Raw genomic sequence first — 18,455 nt, forward strand, 5'->3', positions numbered from 1 at the left:
TGTCAACCAGACAAGAAGATAAAACAGAAACATCTAAAACCTGATATGAAGTAGTCTTAAATGAAGCAGAATGAAATGTGTATTGCCATAATGACTGGCATATATGTGTTACTCAAACTAAAGGAGGTTTTAATATTTAATCTGGTTTTAAAGTCATATCTGCTGTGATATTTTAATGTCTTCTATTATTATTTTATACCATACCTATACTTTTTTGTGACTACCTCTGATCGTGTACAATAAATGTGATCGATTGGGTGTTTCTCTAATCTGTAGGCTGTTGTTTTGTTTTCCATATTTGTGGACAGATTTCAATATTTATCAGTATTTCCATATTTGTTTTCCTTTTCTGTTGACAGGTCCTCTGGTGGACGTTTACTCCCGCTAGCCAGGACTAGCTTGGTAACTATCAGCCAGAGGACTTTTTCTTCAGCTGCCTCTAGACTATGGAATGACCTGCCAGAAGAGATCTGATAGATGAGTATGCTATCTGAATTTAAAAGAGCATTAAAGACCAGTCATTTCTGGCAGACTTACCCAGATTATTTTTAGACTGTGGATTTTAAATGATGAATTTTAAATATAGATTGTTTTAATATGTGTACATCTTGTTTGTCCTTTTAAATTGATGTGTTTTTTAACAGATATCTTTTTAAATGATTTTGTTTCTCTGTTAATTGTTGTTGTTCCTCGCCTTGACCCATGGAGGAAGGTGGGTAAGAAATAATAATAATAATAATAATAATAATAATTATTATTATTACTAGAGTCAATCTTGTGCTTTGTAGCAGCACTATTGTTATGCCTTCTGTTCCTGGCAATTTATTTCAGCAGAAGAAAGAAAGGGCAACCCCACCCCCCAGCCCCGAACAAATTCTTATTAGAAAACCCCTATTAGGTTTGCTTTTTGCCATAACTCAGAAATTATTTAAAGGCACACAAGAACAACAAAGAAGAAGGGTCCACCACTCTGTAGGACAGTCCATCCAAACAGCTCTTGCAGCCCAGAAGCTCTTCCTAATGTTTTGTGTAATTTGAATCCATTGCTTCTTGCGCTAGTATCTGGAGCAGCCAAATTTTTTTGCAACTTCAGCACAGGTGAGATTAGGGAAAGGAAGAGAGGCTAGTGAAGTTATAGTGGCTATCGGGTTGTTCCCACTTAAGATTTGAAACGATTTAAAATACAACGTTTTTAATAAAATCGATTCAAAATAACACTGTTCTTATCCCGCTATCCGAATCGCTTTGTTCATCGTTCCCATCTGTTTGTTTAAATCGAAGTTTTTACCTGCAAGCGTTCCTACTTGGCATGAAATCGGTGTTTAAATAAAGCGATTCTTCTCCTCCATACCTTATTTGGAGCTGTCAATCAATAGTACGTCAGAATGACGTAACGTTAATCCGGAATATTTGGAAGCGATTTATCTTTTGGCATCGTTTCCATTTCATTGACAGCCAGGGAGAATCCCTTCAGAGAGCACAGAGATCAATGAAGGAGGCTTCTGGCAAAAAGCGAAGCTCTTTCCAGAGGAACTATGGGATAGGTTTTGGAGGGCAACATCCTTTCTCCCAAGACAGCCAGGGAGAATCCCTTCAGAGAGCACAGAGATCAATGAAGGAGGCTGCTGGAAAAGCAGGGAGGGAGCACTCTTCCCAAAGATTCTCTTTCCAGGGTTGGAGGAGAAGGCAGATTCCATTTGAGAAATGGAGGGAGAAAGGCTCTATCCCCCCCCCCCCATTGATCAGAGCCCTTCCTTGCCTGGGCGAGATCAGATGCCTCCTCGCGAGGAGCTTTCCCTTCCCTGCCTGGGTGAGATCAGATGCCTCCTCGCGAGGAGCCTTCCCTTCCCTGTCTGGGTGAGATCAGTGCCCAAGCAGGCAGGGAATGTCTCCTCGCGAGGAGCCATCCCTTCCCTGCCTCTCCTCCGTTAGAAATGGGCTCTCTCCACACAGAGGGGAGGTTGCAATCCACCGGGGGAAGCCTTGAGCAGCCGGGACTTCAGGTGTTTAAAGCGCTGAAGAGATTAAGCGCCTGTAAACCATTAAAATAAAAAATAAAAATAATCCTTATCTCTTATTGAAAGACCACAGCAGACAAAGGGGTGAGGGAAGCAAAAATGGCGACAGCCAGACAGATGGGGACAGAAAGGGCAACTCCCCCAAGGACAGCCCCATCGCACTCCGCTCCTCCCATTCATCTAACGCAATTTCAAAGGCTGTCGTTCCTATTTAAATGCTCCGGTTCCTAAATCGAATCAATTGAAAAACGTAGGTCAGACCCTAGTGTTTTTTTAACACGTGTTAAATGAGGAAAACTCGAACCAAAATTTTATTCCGCTCTACAATTCGATTTGTAGTGGAGACGATTGCAGGTTGCTCTAGAACCGTTCTAGGTTTAAATCGGATCCTAATAGGAACGCCACTCCTTGGATTCGATTCAGAACGCGGGGTTTCACCTAGTGAGAACAACCCCTATGATTGCTACCAAAAGCTTGCAAGTCGCAATGTGGGCTGGTCCTGCTAACCTCCTAATATCTGGAGCGGTGGCACATCACATTGGTAGGCCTTGGCTGTGAAGAGCTCCATGGTCTCATGTCAGCTGTCCCCACAATGCAGCCACATCTTGACCTGGAGAAGAAGGAAGGGAAGGTTAAAGAGGCAGTTTGGCTTTTCTGACTTTGACAGGTTTCGAACAATGGAGTGGTATCTAGAACACCAACAATTTAAATTATGCAAATACTACCATACTATTGTTTAGAGGTTCTACTACACTGTAGATATAATGCAGAAACCAGCTTTGGAAGTGGATGGCAGCCATGATAATTTATCCACTTCCCCAGAAGGTGGCTTTTGGCAATGCAGAAAACAGATCATGCAACCATGGGTTACCAAAATGCTACCTGGGGAAAAGTGAGATAAGAAATAAGGCCAAACTGGTATGCTTCCATTCTTAAACTAGTGTGATTGTGGCAAGACAGCAGTATGATGTGATAAAGTTCCAAAGGAATGTGAACAGACCAAATGGAAGAGTTCTGGGTGCAAAGGATTCTCAATGTCTCCCCCACTGTAATGCTAGAAATTCAGAGAGACTCAAGGCAAGTTTAATTTGGGGAGGGCAGAATTCTAAATTTAAAGGGAAAAGCTCGTAGTTTGTCCCCTCCTGAAAGCACACCTTGGCTACAAGTATCCCATGCCAGGTGGAAGAAAAGGATGAACATCTTTATTTTCCCCACTCTCTGCTCCAGAATTTAAAAGAATGACACTGTTCTTGAAAAGTTGGAACATCTCCATTGAATTAACTGGAGATGACTAAGGCAGGAAAAATTGACCAACAAACTACTACAAAGCTAATTTTAAAAGTGGGAGGAAAGTGGGGTGGCAGAGGACAAACCAGGACAGTCCTTGCCAAATTGGGACAGATGGAGGGTATGGGATACTTTGATCCTGTGATTCTGGGTGCCACTAATGCCAAGGTCCTGCTCACCTTCTGCATTTTGGTGACAGTGCAGCTCTGGAACAGGGAGAGGATATTGTACTGGAAGCGACCGGCCAAGAGGACAGAGTACCGGTACTTGGAAGGGAAAGCACTCGACTTGCAGTACCCTGGACAGGCTTGAGGGGTGTGGGTCCTGCTGCAGGTCCCCCAGTGGTCAATCTTGATTGTTATGTTGAAAGCTGAAGAGAAAGGAGACAAAATGAGGCTGCATCCTCACTGCAAAATTAATGCAATTTGGCATTGCTTTAAATGTCATGTCTTCCAGCTATGGAATTTTGTTATTTGTAGTTTCATGAGCTATTTAGCCTTCTCTGTCAGAGAGCTCTGGTGCCACAACAAACTACAAATAGAGACACATTATCTTCTGCAAAATCCAGAGCAAAAGATACGTTTTTAAAATCTGATTTAGTTACAGATAGGGTGGATTTGGTACAGAACTGGCCTTGCCTCATGAAGATAGTCCACACTCAAATCGGGGATTTGGCCCTGCATCGTACAGACAGGAAACAACATTAATACCCAATCTCTATTCCAGGAGTAGGCAACCTTTTTGAGCCGGGGGCCGGGTTGCTGTCCCTCAGACAACGGGGGCGGGGGGGGGGGGGGGAGAGCCAAAAAATAAATAATTATTTAAAAAAAAAAATAATAAATATATAAATAAACCAGGACAAATGTAGGCCAAAATTTTCAAATGGAAGACACTTTTTTTAAAAAATGGAGGACACGCGAAAAAATTTGCTGATTTTTTAAAAAAATGTTAATATAAATGCATGTTCCTGAGGCTTCTATAGACAATTGCCCCCCAAAGGCCCTGGCGGCAATCAGCAACAGGACCGGGCTGAGGCCAGTCCCAAGGCCTCGCCGGGCCACATCCGGCCCACGGGCCGCAGGTTGCCTACCCCTGCTCTATTCCAATGAATTCAAAGAAGCACATATCCTTTCCCATATTATTCTCACTTTCAACTCTGCATGGTAGGTCAGGCTTGCACCTGTATATGCGTGTGCATGTTGTGTGCCTTCAAGTTGTTCCCAACTTACAGTGACCCTAAGGCAGCCTTTCTCAAATAGTGGGGCGGGCCCCCCAGGGGGGGCGCAAGGCTCTGTTATGCAGAGGTGTACTTATAACAATTTTATAGACAAATGATACTATTTACAGTCGCGCGGGGGGCGCGAAATGTTTTCTTCTTCCTAGGGGGGGCATGACAGAAAATAACTGAGAAGCACTGCCCTAAGGCAACCCTATCATGGTATTTTCTTAGCAAGATTTGTTCAGAGGTGGTTTGCCATTGCCTTCCTCTGAGGCTGAGAGCATGGCTGAGTGGGAATCAAACTCTGGTCTCTAGGGTCATACTTCAGTGCTCAAACCACTACACGATGCTGGCTCCCCAATCCTAATTCGACACGGCAAAATATATTTATTTTAAAAGATAGCCAAGTCCATAATGGTAAGTTGAACTCAGTTTGCTATCTCTGGCCAGGAAGCATCAGTCTGATCTTCCTGATAGACTCGTTAGGAGAAAATTAAGTGGCAATCTCATCTCACCATCGTAATAAGATTCCTTCATGAATCTTTTTTTTAAAACCAATTCCGTGCTGTAATTACACCTGATTTAAAAACAGAGGTGGGAGGGGGGGAGGAGATAACAGTTCTGATAGATTGCAATTCCCAGTTGCTTTGAGCAGTCTGGACCAGCAGTGCTCATCAGTACTCATAAATTGCTGCTGTTTTGTAGACCTTTTTTCCCCCCATTAACTTTAAATTTACAGTAAGGTTTAGGAACCAATGATGAGAACCTCCAAAATAGAAAAGATTATGCTATACAATGTTGGTGGTGATCTATAAAGCCATTAGTCTTGGGTCCAAGCTATCTTGGACCCTGTCCTGAATGGGGTCACGCTCCCCCTGAAGGACTCTGTTTGCAGTTTGGGGGTGCTTCTGGACTCATTGCTCCACCTGACATCTCAGGTGGATGCGACAGTTAGGAGCACTTGTTATCAGCTTCGGCTGAAATGCCAGCTGCGACCCTACCTGGGCAGGGGTGACCTTGAAACGGTGGTACATGCTCTGGTGACCTCGGTTGGATTTCTGTAACGCGCTCTACATGGGGCAACCCTTGTACCAAACTCGGAAGCTTCAATTGGTGCTGAATATGGCAGCTAGACTGGTCACTGGATGCCCCAGGACCAGTCATATAACACCTGTTCTACAAGATCTACATTGGCTGCCCATTCGCTTCTGGGCGCAATACAAGGTGTTGGTTATCACCTATAAAGCCCTAAATGGCTTGGGCCCAGGGTACTTGGGAGGACCACCTCTCCCCATGTAATCCGCCCCGCGCTCTCAGGTCGGCTGGGAAGCATCTGTTGAGGGTTCCAGATATGAAATACTCTGTGACTGCACAGAGGGCTTTTTCCAGCTCAGCCCCGCAGCTTTGGAACTCTCTTCCCGGTGAGCTCCGCTCGGTTACCTCCCTTGACTTATTTAGGAAGAGGTTAAAAACCTTCCTCTTCCAACAGGCTTTCCCCCAGACAATGTAATACCTGCTCTCTCTCCGTTGCACCGATGCACCTGCACTATATGCTAGCTATTGTCGTGATTTTAATTAGTAAGTTTTTATATTGTTTTTAATTGTATTATTGTATTGTTCGGGTTTTTATATGATACTGTTTGTAAAATTGTACATCGCTGTACTTCTGTGTAACCCGCTTTGATCTACTAAGGAAAAGCGGGCTATAAATAAACAGATTATTATTATTATTATTATTAATCTAGAAGACTGCATTCTCCCATACAAGCCTGCCTGGGAGACAAAATCTTCCAAGCAGGCCCTTCTCAGTCTTGCAACCCACAGAAGAAACCCACAGATGCCCCATGCACTCTCTAGGGATCATTGGGAGGAACTTCCTGACAGTAAGGGCTGTTCCAGTGTAGTGGAGTCTCCTTCCCTGGAAGTCTTTAAACAGAGGCTGGATGGCCATCTGTCGGGGATGCTTTGATTGAGATTTCCTGCATGGCAGAAAGGGGTTGGACTGGATGGCCCTTGCGGTCTCTTCAAACTCTATGATTCTATGTAGGAGCACTTTTTCTCAAAAATGTTGGGGTTGGAGTCAGCGGGAGACACACTCTAACACCCAGCACTAGACCATACCCTTCAACTCTCCTAATTTGGCAGGAAAAGTCCCGATTACTTTTCTGTCACCTCACCTTTTCAGCTGCTTTTAAAATATCCCAGTTCCTCTCTTCTCCTCCCACTTTTCTCCTTTGCTCTCAGTTTACTTCAATTGCTGCAAACTGAGTTCAAAGTTGTGATGGATCCAGCGTTGCCATTTTCCGGGGAATTCCTCGGAATTTAAGTAATTTATTTCCGGGGATTTTGACTGAATATTCCGGTAAATATTGGGGAATTTGGGGGATTTTTGATTTTGGTAAAACATACTGGGGAACATCTTTGAGGCTTGTTGGCAACACTGGATGGCTGTTCGACAGTGGAACATGCTCCCTCGGAGTGTAGTGGAGTCCCCCTTCCTTGGATGATTTAAACAGAGGCTTGATGGCCATCTGTCGGGGATTCTTTGATTGAGAGTTCATGCATGGCTGGGGGTTGGACTAGATGGCCCTTGTCGTCTCTTCCAACTCTATGATTCTGTGATTCTCCAGGCTGGTCCTGCAGTTAACAATGACAATAGCAAGTACATTTCTATACCACTTATCAGTGCACTTAAGCACTCCCTAAGCAGTTTACAATGTGTAAGCCCCCAAGAAGCTGGGTATTCATTTTAGTCACCTATGGAAGGATGCCTGGCTGACTGGACCCTGGGATCGACCTCACAAACTTGTGGCTGTGAATGGCTGCAGTACTGGCATTTAATAATAAAAATAATAATAATGTTTATTTATATACCGCTTTTCCTAATTAGATCAAAGCGGTGTACAACAGCAAGTACAATACATAGTCAAAATAAAACATAACAGGCCTCTCTCCCCCTCAAGATGGTGGTCAGAAGGAGGGCTCTTAGTCTTTCAGGCCAGGCCTCTCTCCCCCTCAAGATGTTGGTCGGAAGGAGGGCTTTTTCTTCCTTCAGGCAGGCAGTTGGAGCTAGCCTGCCTCTCTCCCTCCAAGATGGTGGCTGAAGGGAGGGCTTTATTTCTTCAGGCAGGCAGTTGGAGCTAGCCTGCCTCTCTCCCTCCAAGATGGTGGCTGAAGGGAGGGCTTTATTTCTTCAGGCAGGCAGTTGGAGCTTGCCTGCCTCTCTCCCCCCAAGATGGTGGCTGAAGGGAGGGCTTTTCTTCTTACAGGCAGGCAGTTGGAGCTAGCCTGCCTCTCTCCCCCCCCCCAAGATGGTGGCTGAAGGGAGGGCTTTATTTCTTCAGGCAGGCAGTTGGAGCTTGCCTGCCTCTCTCCCCCCAAGATGGTGGCTGAAGGGAGGGCTTTATTTCCTCAGGCAGGCAGTTGGAGCTTGCCTGCCTCTCTCCCCCCAAGATGGTGGCTGAAGGGAGGGCTTTATTTCTTCAGGCAGGCAGTTGGAGCTTGCCTGCCTCTCTCCCCCCAAGATGGTGGCTGAAGGGAGGGCTTTATTTCTTCAGGCAGGCAGTTGGAGCTAGCCTGCCTCTCTCCCCCCAAGATGGTGGCTGAAGGGAGGGCTTTATTTCTTCAGGCAGGCAGTTGGAGCTTGCCTGCCTCTCTCCCCCTAAGATGGTGGCTGAAGGGAGGGCTTTTCTTCTTCAGGCAGGCAGTTGGAGCTTGCCTGCCTCTCTCCCCCCAAGATGGTGGCTGAAGGGAGGGCTTTATTTCTTCAGGCAGGCAGTTGGAGCTTGCCTGCCTCTCCCCCCCCCCAAGATGGTGGCTGAAGGGAGGGCTTTATTTCTTCAGGCAGGCAGTTGGAGCTTGCCTGCCTCTCTCCCCCCAAGATGGTGGCTGAACGGAGGGCTTTTCTTCTTCAGGCACGCAGTTGGAGCTTGCCTGCCTCTCTCCCCCCAAGATGGTGGCTGAAGGGAGGGCTTTATTTCTTCAGGCACGCAGTTGGAGCTTGCCTGCCTCTCTCCCCCCAAGATGGTGGCTGAAGGGAGGGCTTTATTTCTTCAGGCAGGCAGTTGGAGCTTGCCTGCCTCTCTCCCCCCAAGATGGTGGCTGAAGGAAGGGCTTTATTTCTTCAGGCAGGCAGTTGGAGCTAGCCTGCCTCTCTCCCCCCAAGATGGTGGCTGAAGGGAGGGCTTTTCTTCTTCAGGCAGGCAGTTGGAGCTTGCCTGCCTCTCTCCCCCCAAGATGGTGGCTGAAGGGAGGGCTTTTCTTCTTCAGGCAGGCAGTTGGAGCTTGCCTGCCTCTCTCCCCCCAAGATGGTGGCTGAAGGGAGGGCTTTTCTTCTTCAGGCAGGCAGTTTGAGCTTGCCTGCCTCTCTCCCCCCAAGATGATGGCTGAAGGGAGGGCTTTATTTCTTCAGGCAGGCAGTTGGAGCTTGCCTGCCTCTCTCCCCCCAAGATGGTGGCTGGAGGGAGGGCTTTTCTTCTTCAGGCAGGCAGTTGGAGCTTGCCTGCCTCTCTCCCCCTAAGATGGTGACTGAAGGGAGGGCTTTATTTCTTCAGGCAGGCAGTTGGAGCTTGCCTGCCTCTCTCCCCCCAAGATGGTGGCTGAAAGGAGGGCTTTATTTCTTCAGGCAGGCAGTTGGAGCTTGCCTGCCTCTCTCCCCCTAAGATGGTGACTGAAGGGAGGGCTTTATTTCTTCAGGCAGGCAGTTGGAGCTTGCCTGCCTCTCTCCCCCCAAGATGGTGGCTGAAAGGAGGGCTTTATTTCTTCAGGCAGGCAGTTGGAGCTTGCCTGCCTCTCTCCCCCCAAGATGGTGGCTGAAGGGAGGGCTTTATTTCTTCAGGCAGGCAGTTGGAGCTAGCCTGCCTCTCTCCCCCCAAGATGGTGGCTGAAGGGAGGGCTTTTCTTCTTCAGGCAGGCAGTTGGAGCTTGCCTGCCTCTCTCCCCCCAAGATGGTGGCTGAAGAGAGGGCTTTATTTCTTCAGGCAGGCAGTTGGAGCTTGCATAGCTACCCAAACCCTATTCAGCCCCCCCCCCAACTGTCCTACCTCTCTGCAAATTTTTCCTTTCACAGTATTGCACTACACTGTTATAGCACTATTATTCCACTTTTACCCCTTTGGCTGCCTCCTGTGGCATTTCTGGGTTTGTAGTTTAGTGAGGCCTAAGAGGTCTCTGGCTAAGAATTCTAAATGTCCTTCCTTAAACTGCAAATCCCAGGATTCCACAGCAGGCAGCGGTAGCAATAAAAGTGGAATGACAGCACTATAACAGTGCAGTGTGGTATTCTAGACCACCTTTCCCCTATCTGACCTGTCAGAGACAAGCCTCTTGTATCATTTTATTTCTATACAATGCAAGAATCGGTTATAAGCGTACCCAGAAAATATGAGCAATGGGATCAAACACAAACAAGGAAACAAACAAACAAACAAACCCATTGGAAAACATGCAGGGGGTAGCTGTGTTGGCCATTTAGTAAATTCAAACAAAAATCCACACAACAGTGATATCTTTATTGGCCAACCGAAATGCACAATATACTTGTTGCAAGCCCACTGAAGAATTCTTTTAAACCTGGAATACAAGGAATAAAGGAGTCATAGAATTAGAAATAAAATGATACGATACGAATGTATTAGGCTCAAATAGGTTTATATTTATTGACTTACAACATTATGATATGGTTACTGTATATAAAAGAACCCAATTCAAAGGGGAAACTTGATTGTAAAAGTAATTGAGGGGCAACATTAACAAAGATGAGTTTTATTTCAATATATGTCCACAGAAATGTCAATGGGAAGGAAGTATGGGAAAAGAAGAATATTTCATTGGCCTCATTCCCACTATGTTTTAAACCGGATTGCAAATCAGTTTGAACCAGTTTAAATTACCCTGGTTTGCACTTGAACTGAATCACTGAAGCGATTCTATGGGGGGGGCATGCGCTAGACCCATTTAACCCACGTCTTTTTGACGCTGATTTTTCCCCGTGTCTTTTTGAATAAATCAATTCCACGCAAGTGTGAACCAGATGCGGATCGGAATCGATTTAAATTTGCCCTTTGGCTGTCTGGAGCGGATCCATTTTGAAATGATTCATTCATGAATGTGAGCCACAAGTGGGTTATTTTATTTTATTTTGCAGCAAGAAAATGCGATCGGGACAAATGTAGTGTGAACCACGCTCCGCTGCCGAACCAATCCATCAATTCAGTTCGCAAAGAGATTTATTTGTAAGCGGGAATGCGGCCATTATAGCTTTTCTTTTTCAGTGATGGTTTGAGTACAATGAAGCGTTTTAATTGTACTATATATGGAAATAAAAAAGATTTTTAAAAAAATATATATTGTAGTGCAGTATTCTGGACCATCTTTCCCCTATCTGACCTGTCAGAGACAAGCCTCAGTTTGGTAGCCCTTCTCCCACCACATAGCACCCCAAAACAGTATTCCTTGAGCTGAATTGTCAGGCTCCAGCCACGCTTGCCTTACTCCTCTCTTCACATGTCCCTCCTTCAGGAGCCATTGCTTTATTGAGGCCTTCATAGGCCTCCATCAAGAGCAATGGGATCTAGCTCCTTAACACACACACACACACACACACACACACAAATTAAATGTGTTACAAAACCTATTATGCTCCTATTATAGAATATCATACATTATTCTAAGTGACATTCTCCTAGGTGAGCCTTTCACCTTTGAGGGAATTAACCCTGCCACCCCAGATTTCCTGAGTCAACTGCATCATCTTTATCCCTTCCTCAGATGCTTTTAGCAGTTATTCTTTATAATCATTAGGGAATCTATTTACATCATTGGTGTTGGTGTCTTTGGGAGTTAAACACTGTCAACTCCATTCCCTTCAGTTCCAGGTTATACACCTCTAGTTCATGTGCCCTTTGCCTTCCAAATGACTTTAAAAAAAAGAAACACTCCTGTTTTTTTAAATTAATTATTCATACACACACACGCACACACACACACACACACACACAGTTATTATTACTGTTTCCCAATCCTCTTAACTGAGCAATAATGACTGCTTGAATTTAAACATTTTAACTTTAACAGCACATTGGTAAATTGTTCATTGTTTGACCAGTATTCAGGATCAGCTTCTTTTTTAAAATCCCTTTATTTTACGGTGCAAAAAAAAATGCTATTCAGAAGCAAATCCTTCGATTAACCAAAGTTAAGCCAAAACATCTTGCTCTAAAATAGCACTTTTAAAAGAACGATTATTATTTAAGCTAGTGCCTATAACATCTGAATTGCATCTTGCTGTTTCTGATTTAGTCCTATGTTGGTGTAGTCCCACACATTAATGCAAAGTACAAACAACAAACAAACAAAAACACTGGTTTAAACAAAAACATGTGGCTTTTTAAAAAATATATATATATTTGTGGTTCCCCCCCCCCAAAAAAAAAAAAAAAACCATGGTTCTCTTAATTTTCTCTCATGTTCAAGCCTAGCCAAATTAATTTTTTCTTTTATTTTCCCTTATTTCCATGCTAACAAAGGTTTCAATTATGGTTGAGTCTATAGTCTCCATTGTGGACTCCTCACTAACTTCCTCCCTCTATGGAACAGGTTTTTTGCTGTTATTTCCTTCCGTGTACCAACAACTTTTCCCTCATGAAACACTTTTGTTGTGATCCAAATCACTTCTTTTTACTTTATCTGTGCTTGTTTCCTTGTTACTGTGGTGATTTCTTACTTTACCTCTAACATTTACCCCATAAATCACCTTAATGAGTTCAGGGTTCCTGTCAGTTTGTGGATTTTCACTGCAATCCTTGTGCAATCCCCTGCTTTACCTCAGCTTTTTACCTCAGGGATGGCACTTTCCTCTAAACCAGTGTTTTCCAAATTTTGGTTCTCTTTTGGGACTTCAACTCCCAGAAGCTCTAGCTAACTTTGGGAGCTGAAGCCCAAAACATCTAGAAAAACCAAAATTTGGGAAATACTGTTCTAAACCTTTATAGCACTTCTTCCTCGGGTACCTCAACTGTCTTTCCCCCTCAAGACATCACTTTTGGCAAAACACTGCCAAAACGTCCATCAAGACCTCTCTTTGGGTTTCTCTCAACTAAATAAGGTTGATAGTTTTTTGTGGGTTTTTCAGGCGATGTGGCCATGTTCTAGAAGAGTTTGTTCCTGACATTTCCCCAGCATCTGTGGCTGACATCTTCAGATGACCATTCAGGCGAAGCGTCAGGAACAAACTCTTCTAGTACATGGCCACATAGCCCAAAAAACCCACAAAAAACTATGGATGCTGGCCATGGAAGCTTTCAACTTCACATTAAATAGGTGTCCTCACAATATCACGCTGCTGCCATTAAATATGTGATGGGTCCCCTATCCAGGCTTGCCCCCCATTTCCAAACCCGTGGCCCTTTGCTTCTATAAGATTTCTCCCTGGATTGGGTACCTGGGCCTCCAGATAACCCCTGTATGGCCCAATTGATGTGTTGTTTTGTGGGTGTGCTGTTTAAACTTGACTAAATTATCAAAATTTAACAGGAACAGACAAGTGTAAATAAATAAACAAGTTGAAATGTATTAATACACAATTAGATCATATATTATGAGATAGAGTGTGTCCAGTGGAGGGTAACCAAAATGGTGAAGGGTCTTGCAATCATGCATTATGAGGACAGACTTAGGGAGCTGGGTATGTTTAGCCTGGAAAAGAGAAGGTTAAGAGGTAAAACATGATAGCCATGTTTAAATATTGGAAGGGTTGACATATTGAGGATGGAGCAAGCTTGTTTTCTGCAGCTTCAAAGAATAGGACCCAGTGCAATGGATTCAAATTTCTGAGGTGATCCCTGTTCTGTAATTCGATTGGTTGGATAGTGTGTGTTTGTGTATGTTTGTTTGTGTATGTGTGCCAAAGAAAACTTATTTATGGTAAAGAAAACTAAAAAATGCATGGAGCATCTGTTCCAGGGTATCTCAGCAAATGCTTCTCCCATATTGAGCATTAGAGGCATTTATGAGCCAAGGCCTTGTCTAGACACTTGCCATAAAAGTGTCCGCAAAACACATCCGCAAAAGTCAACTCCCCGTCCAGCCTGAGCCATCAGCTGACAAATAAAAAAGCCGTGTTAAATCTCCATAAAGTTAATTGGATCCCACCTCTTTTAAGTATCCAAAGCAGGCGGTTTTAGTGAAATATAATTAAAAGACAAAAAGATGCTGGATAAAAAAGAAGAAGAAGAAATAGAGAGAAAAACTGCCAAGAACAAACCAGAGCTAAACGCAGAAAATATATTTTCCTGGCTTTTGAGAAAGGAACGGGTTGGAACTAAGCACAAGTCAGACCAGCTTGCCAAGGATGCCTGAACAGAAAGGCAGAAGTTGGAAACACCTTCTTACACACAGCTTAGAAGAGTTACTTGTGCTAAGAGGTGAACATAGTAGGCACTCTCTCCCTATCAGTCCATCCGGATCACTAGCTTTCAGCATCACTGAACATGGTAGTTTTGAGGTATTCTAAAAGTCCCATGTCCTTAGGAAGCCACGTTTTATGCAGAGTTAAAAATAATTTTAAAAAAGACTAATTTGTTAAGATTAGACAACCAAATTCAGGCCTGAAACAGATGGGCAGAAAAGTGCAGCTTTTGGATACTTTGGGGATGGAACATACAGAGCAAAAAAGAAAGAAGGAAGGATGTAAATATATATTTTTCTGTGCAGCAGTAGATGGGCATAGGATGTGCAACCCTCCACCCATTCTATTTGTTCAATCACTAGGATCCAAAGTTGCTATTAGCTGCACTGAGAAAAACAGTTTAATACAGGCATCTGTATCCTTCCTTGCCCAACTGTGGGTCTAATAATAGCATGGAGGAGAGGAATTTAGTTTGGGGTAATGATGGTGGAGGAAGGTTAGTTCCCCCTCTCAGCTTCACTGCTTCAATCAGAACTGAAGCTTCCAGCAGTTCCTTTGAAAAATAAAAAGTTAACTCTAGAGAGATCCCATCACAGATTGGTGGCATTGCATCTATTTTCAGCCTTCTGACACTGTGATGTGCAGAAGCTCAAAACAGACCAAAGTATTCCAGATCTGTGGGAATCAGCTACACTTATGCTGGCCAGTTGTGACTGGTATGTGCATAAAAATGATGCCACCTTCTGCATGCTAACTGTAATGACTATCAGAGATTTTCTAGTATATTAGGATTTTCTTCTTTCACAAATACAGTGGTACCCCGGGTTACGAAAGTAATTCGTTCCGCCGCCGCTTTCGTAACCCGGAAACTTTCGCTAGCCGAAAAGCCCATAGGCGCTAATAGCGAAAGCCGCGATTTCGTGCGAAATCGCGCCGAAAAGCACCAAAAATTTTCTTCGTAACCCGGAATAACCTTCGTAACCCGGAAATGGATTTTTCAATTGATTTTTTTCGTAACCCGGAAATTTCGTAAGGCGGCGCATTCGTATCCCGGGGTACCACTGTACACATCATTAGCAACCAGGACTGGCTGCTGAACCACACCAGCATTTATTTATCTTACAGTTATTTGCCTCCTTTCTTTCTATGAGTTCAAGCCAACAAGTGAGCAATTCTGTTCTTCATTTTATCTTCCAACAACTATGTGAAGTTGAGAGCGAGAGCTCAAAGCTACCCAGCGAATTTCATGGCTCAGTAAGGACCTGCACCTGCATTTCCCAAGTCCCATTCCAGTATTACTAGCTGTTGTTATTGTTGTTGTTATTTTTATATCCTGCTTCCCCCCCAAAAAAAGTGAGACTCAATACAATTAAAAACATACAAAAAGTGAGAATTAAAATAGAATTAAACTATTGCAGTATTAAAACACATCACAAATTAAAATAATAAAATGCAATTTTAAAAGATCAAAGCTCTTTTAAAAAGTACAATTAAAACAGTACAGCATCCCCATTCCTGTTCTTTAAAAATGTTTTTAAAAAACCTTCCTGAATAAAAAGGTTTAAGCCTGATAATGGAAGAACAACAAGGAAGTAAGAGGGCATTTTGGCCTCCCTGGGAAGGGAAATCCACAGTCTAGGGGCAGCCACTGAGAAGTCCCAACCAACCATGCCTGCAGTGGTGGTGGGACTGAGAAAGGGCCTTCCTAGTGGTCTCAAGGCCCAGGCTGGCATATACAGAGAGAGATGGTCTGCCAAGCAACCTGGATCTCAGCCATATAGGACTTTATAGGTCATAACCAGCACTTTGACTTCTGCCTGGAAACAATTTCCTGCATGGCAGGGGGTTGGACTGGATGGCCCTTGTGGTCTCTTCCAACTCTACAATTCTATGATTCTATGAAACTGGCAGCCAGTGATGCTGTTTCAACAGGAGTGTTGTATGATCTCTGCATCCTATCAAAGTTAACAGTCTGGCTGCAGCTCTTTGGACCAACTTTGTTTCTGAACACTCTTCAAAAGCAGCCCCAAGTAGAGTGTGTTATAGAAGACTAAATGGAATGTATCATCATGGCCAGATTTGATGTATCAAGGAATGGGCACAATTGGCACACAAGGTTTAAATGTGAAAAAAACACTCCTGGCCACCACAGAAACCTGGGCCTCCAGGTTCAAAGCCGAGTCCAGGAGTACAGCGGGGCCCCCATATAAGGCAAAAAATGCATATGCTCAAGCTCCATTGGAAACAGTGGGGCTCATGCATGTGGTGCGGTGCAGCATGCGCACCACGTGTGCACACACCATTTATATTACAGTGTGGCTTCAGTGTAAGCTGAAAGCCACATATGGCATGTCCGTGTACAGCTTGGGCGCACTGTATACCTAAACTGCAAACCTGTATCTTCAGGGAGAGTGTTATCCCATCTAACACAAGCTGAATCCCTATTCCTTGATCTGCCTTAGGACTGATCAAGAGAACCTCTGGCTTCCCTGGACCAAGCTTTAATTTGTTTGTCCTCATTCACCCATTACTGATGACGAACACTGGTTTAGGATGAGGACAACCTCCTTGGATTGGGATGGAAAGGAGTAGTTGGGGGTCATCTCCATACTGATGGCATCACACCTCAAAACTCTGGACCACCTTCTCCCAGCAATCTCATGTATATGTTAAGTAGCATGGGGGATGAAACAAAATCCTGAGGGATCCCACACAGGCCAACAGCTAGGGAGTCTAACAGGAGTCCACCAACACCATCTTGTGAGCTCATCCCTCCAGGAAAGATGGAACCACTGTAAAATAATGCTTCCAAGTCCCATCCCAGCAAGGCAGCCCAGAAGGATACCATGCGTGATGGTACTGAAAGCAGTTGACAAACAAGTTTGGCAATTGTCTGGGGTACAAGATTCCCTGGAAACATTTGCAATGCACAAGGGTTCCAAGACAGACCAACTATGAGAAAAGAAACAAACTCCTTACAGCGCTGGTTTGAGAGATAGCTTTTGTGCTTGTCGAAATATAAAGAAACTTCATTCATATTCATGTAGTTGTAATCTCCAGGGTCGCTCGAGCGAGTAGATGAAGCTGAAATTTACAGTACATGCTGCCACTGGTGATGGAGCGCCTGGTTTACCCATCACCAGCTCTAATTAAACAGGAAATTAAAAATGTTAACCCTGGCAGCCGCCTCTAGAGGGTTCTTCAGGCATAAATTGTACCTCCTGTAAAGTTTAAAGAAGGCAAAAGGGGAAAAAACATTACTACTCTGCTGTATGGTGTGTCAGATGTGCCTTTGCAAATAGGTTGCCGAGCAATTCAATCAGATTTCATTTAGTGATCCTGAGCTTTGCTCTTTTCAGCAACTGTGTGTGACAGCGAGAGACAAAAACAGACAGATAGTCTCAAACTTTGCATAATGCTGAGGTATCTGTGATCGTTCTCTTGATTTTATTTTAAAGCAAAAAGTAGGTGGAAGGAGCAGCAGATAATATTATCTCAGTGGCAACACCAGATGGGTGTGATTAATTCTTTCCCATGGTTTATTGATAGATGCCTCCATCAGGCTGCCTTCCTATCCACAGACAGGGGTGCAGAAGAAAATAAGGATTTTGTTCTCTGAGCATGCATTTCATTCAAAAGCAGTGTGCTCTCCCAGTATCATCACTTAAAGACCAGAACAGACAACATGTGGCCGAGATCGTGCATCAGCTTGACAAAGTGTAAAGCTCCGACACATGTGCCTCTGCCTCTCAGGTGTGCAACTTACCTGGCATCTGCCAGTATCTCCCCATGGCCATTTAGTATCCAGGAAAGGACAGGAGGTATTCAGCCAGCATCTCAATGTGTTTCTCCAGCCAAGCACACCAAAGATATCATCTTCCCAGATGTCCCAATGGTCCCCTGAAGGATAACATCTTCTGTATGCATCTAGCTATAGAAATGCAGCTGGTACCCTGCCTTGGCTACTAAATGGTAATGGCAAATACCAGGTGGATTGCATGTGCAAGGGGTTAACTAAGCGAAGAAGGTACTGGATACTCCTTCTGCAAAAGAAGAAGTCACCAACAGGATTCTAAACATTACATCTTTCTCCATGGAACAAATAGAAGCTTTCAGGGAACAGGGTTGGCCCAAGAGGCAACGAACAAGATAATGACCCATTCCACATACAAAAGTCAATTGGATTGGAGCAAAAAAAATCAAGATTGGAGAGCTGTGCATGTACCTGTTAGATGTATCTAAAACAAATCATCCAATGGTCCCCCATCACCATCACCACTAGGGTGCTTCTCCTGATGGTTTATTCACACAATTGCTAATACGATGAATAGTGTCATGTCTAGAGAGACAGCAGTTAGGAACATAGGAAGGTGGCTTAGACTGACTTAAGACCACTGGATCTGACTAGCAGAGTATTGTCAACTCTGATGGGCAGTGGTTCTCTGAAATTTCAAGGAGGATTCTGTCTTAGCCCCACTTGGAAATGCTTGGGTTAAACCTTGGACTTCTTCCATACAAAGGCTAT

General features: G+C 44.1%; 2 protein-coding genes across 5 annotated transcripts in view; one reads left to right on the plus strand and one right to left on the minus strand.

The window, feature by feature from the left end:
• Nucleotides 1-2,147: 2,147 nt before the first annotated feature.
• Nucleotides 2,148-8,891, minus strand: LOC149308880 (glycoprotein hormone alpha-2-like). Of its 2 annotated transcripts, none has more exons than XM_089536632.1 (4): nt 7,282-8,891; nt 6,934-7,161; nt 3,485-3,675; nt 2,148-2,628 (listed from the first exon to the last, which is right to left on the minus strand). In XM_089536632.1, the coding sequence occupies exons 2-4, from the start codon at nt 6,989-6,991 to the stop codon at nt 2,596-2,598; spliced, it is 282 nt and encodes a 93-aa protein (XP_089392758.1). In that variant the 5' UTR covers nt 6,992-7,161; nt 7,282-8,891; the 3' UTR covers nt 2,148-2,595. The 2 variants fall into 2 exon arrangements, with proteins under 2 accessions (XP_089392758.1, XP_089392757.1); XM_089536631.1 differs by having other exon boundaries at nt 6,934-7,194; nt 7,282-7,304.
• A 2,263-nt stretch (nt 8,892-11,154) lies between these two features.
• OCRL (OCRL inositol polyphosphate-5-phosphatase) overlaps nt 11,155-18,455 on the plus strand; it is a 46,106-nt gene continuing 38,805 nt past the window's right edge. The window contains exon 1 of one of the 3 annotated variants that reach the window (XM_089536616.1): nt 11,155-11,210. The gene's annotated coding sequence lies outside the window, so the exon portion shown is untranslated. The remainder of the gene's footprint in view (nt 11,211-18,455) is intronic. The other 2 variants (XM_089536617.1, XM_089536618.1) reach the window with 2 other exon arrangements.

Source organism: Sceloporus occidentalis, unplaced genomic scaffold (genome assembly GCF_023333645.1).
Source record: "Sceloporus occidentalis isolate IW3139 unplaced genomic scaffold, rSceOcc1.0.p SCAF_8, whole genome shotgun sequence".
Lineage (NCBI taxonomy): Eukaryota > Metazoa > Chordata > Lepidosauria > Squamata > Phrynosomatidae > Sceloporus > Sceloporus occidentalis.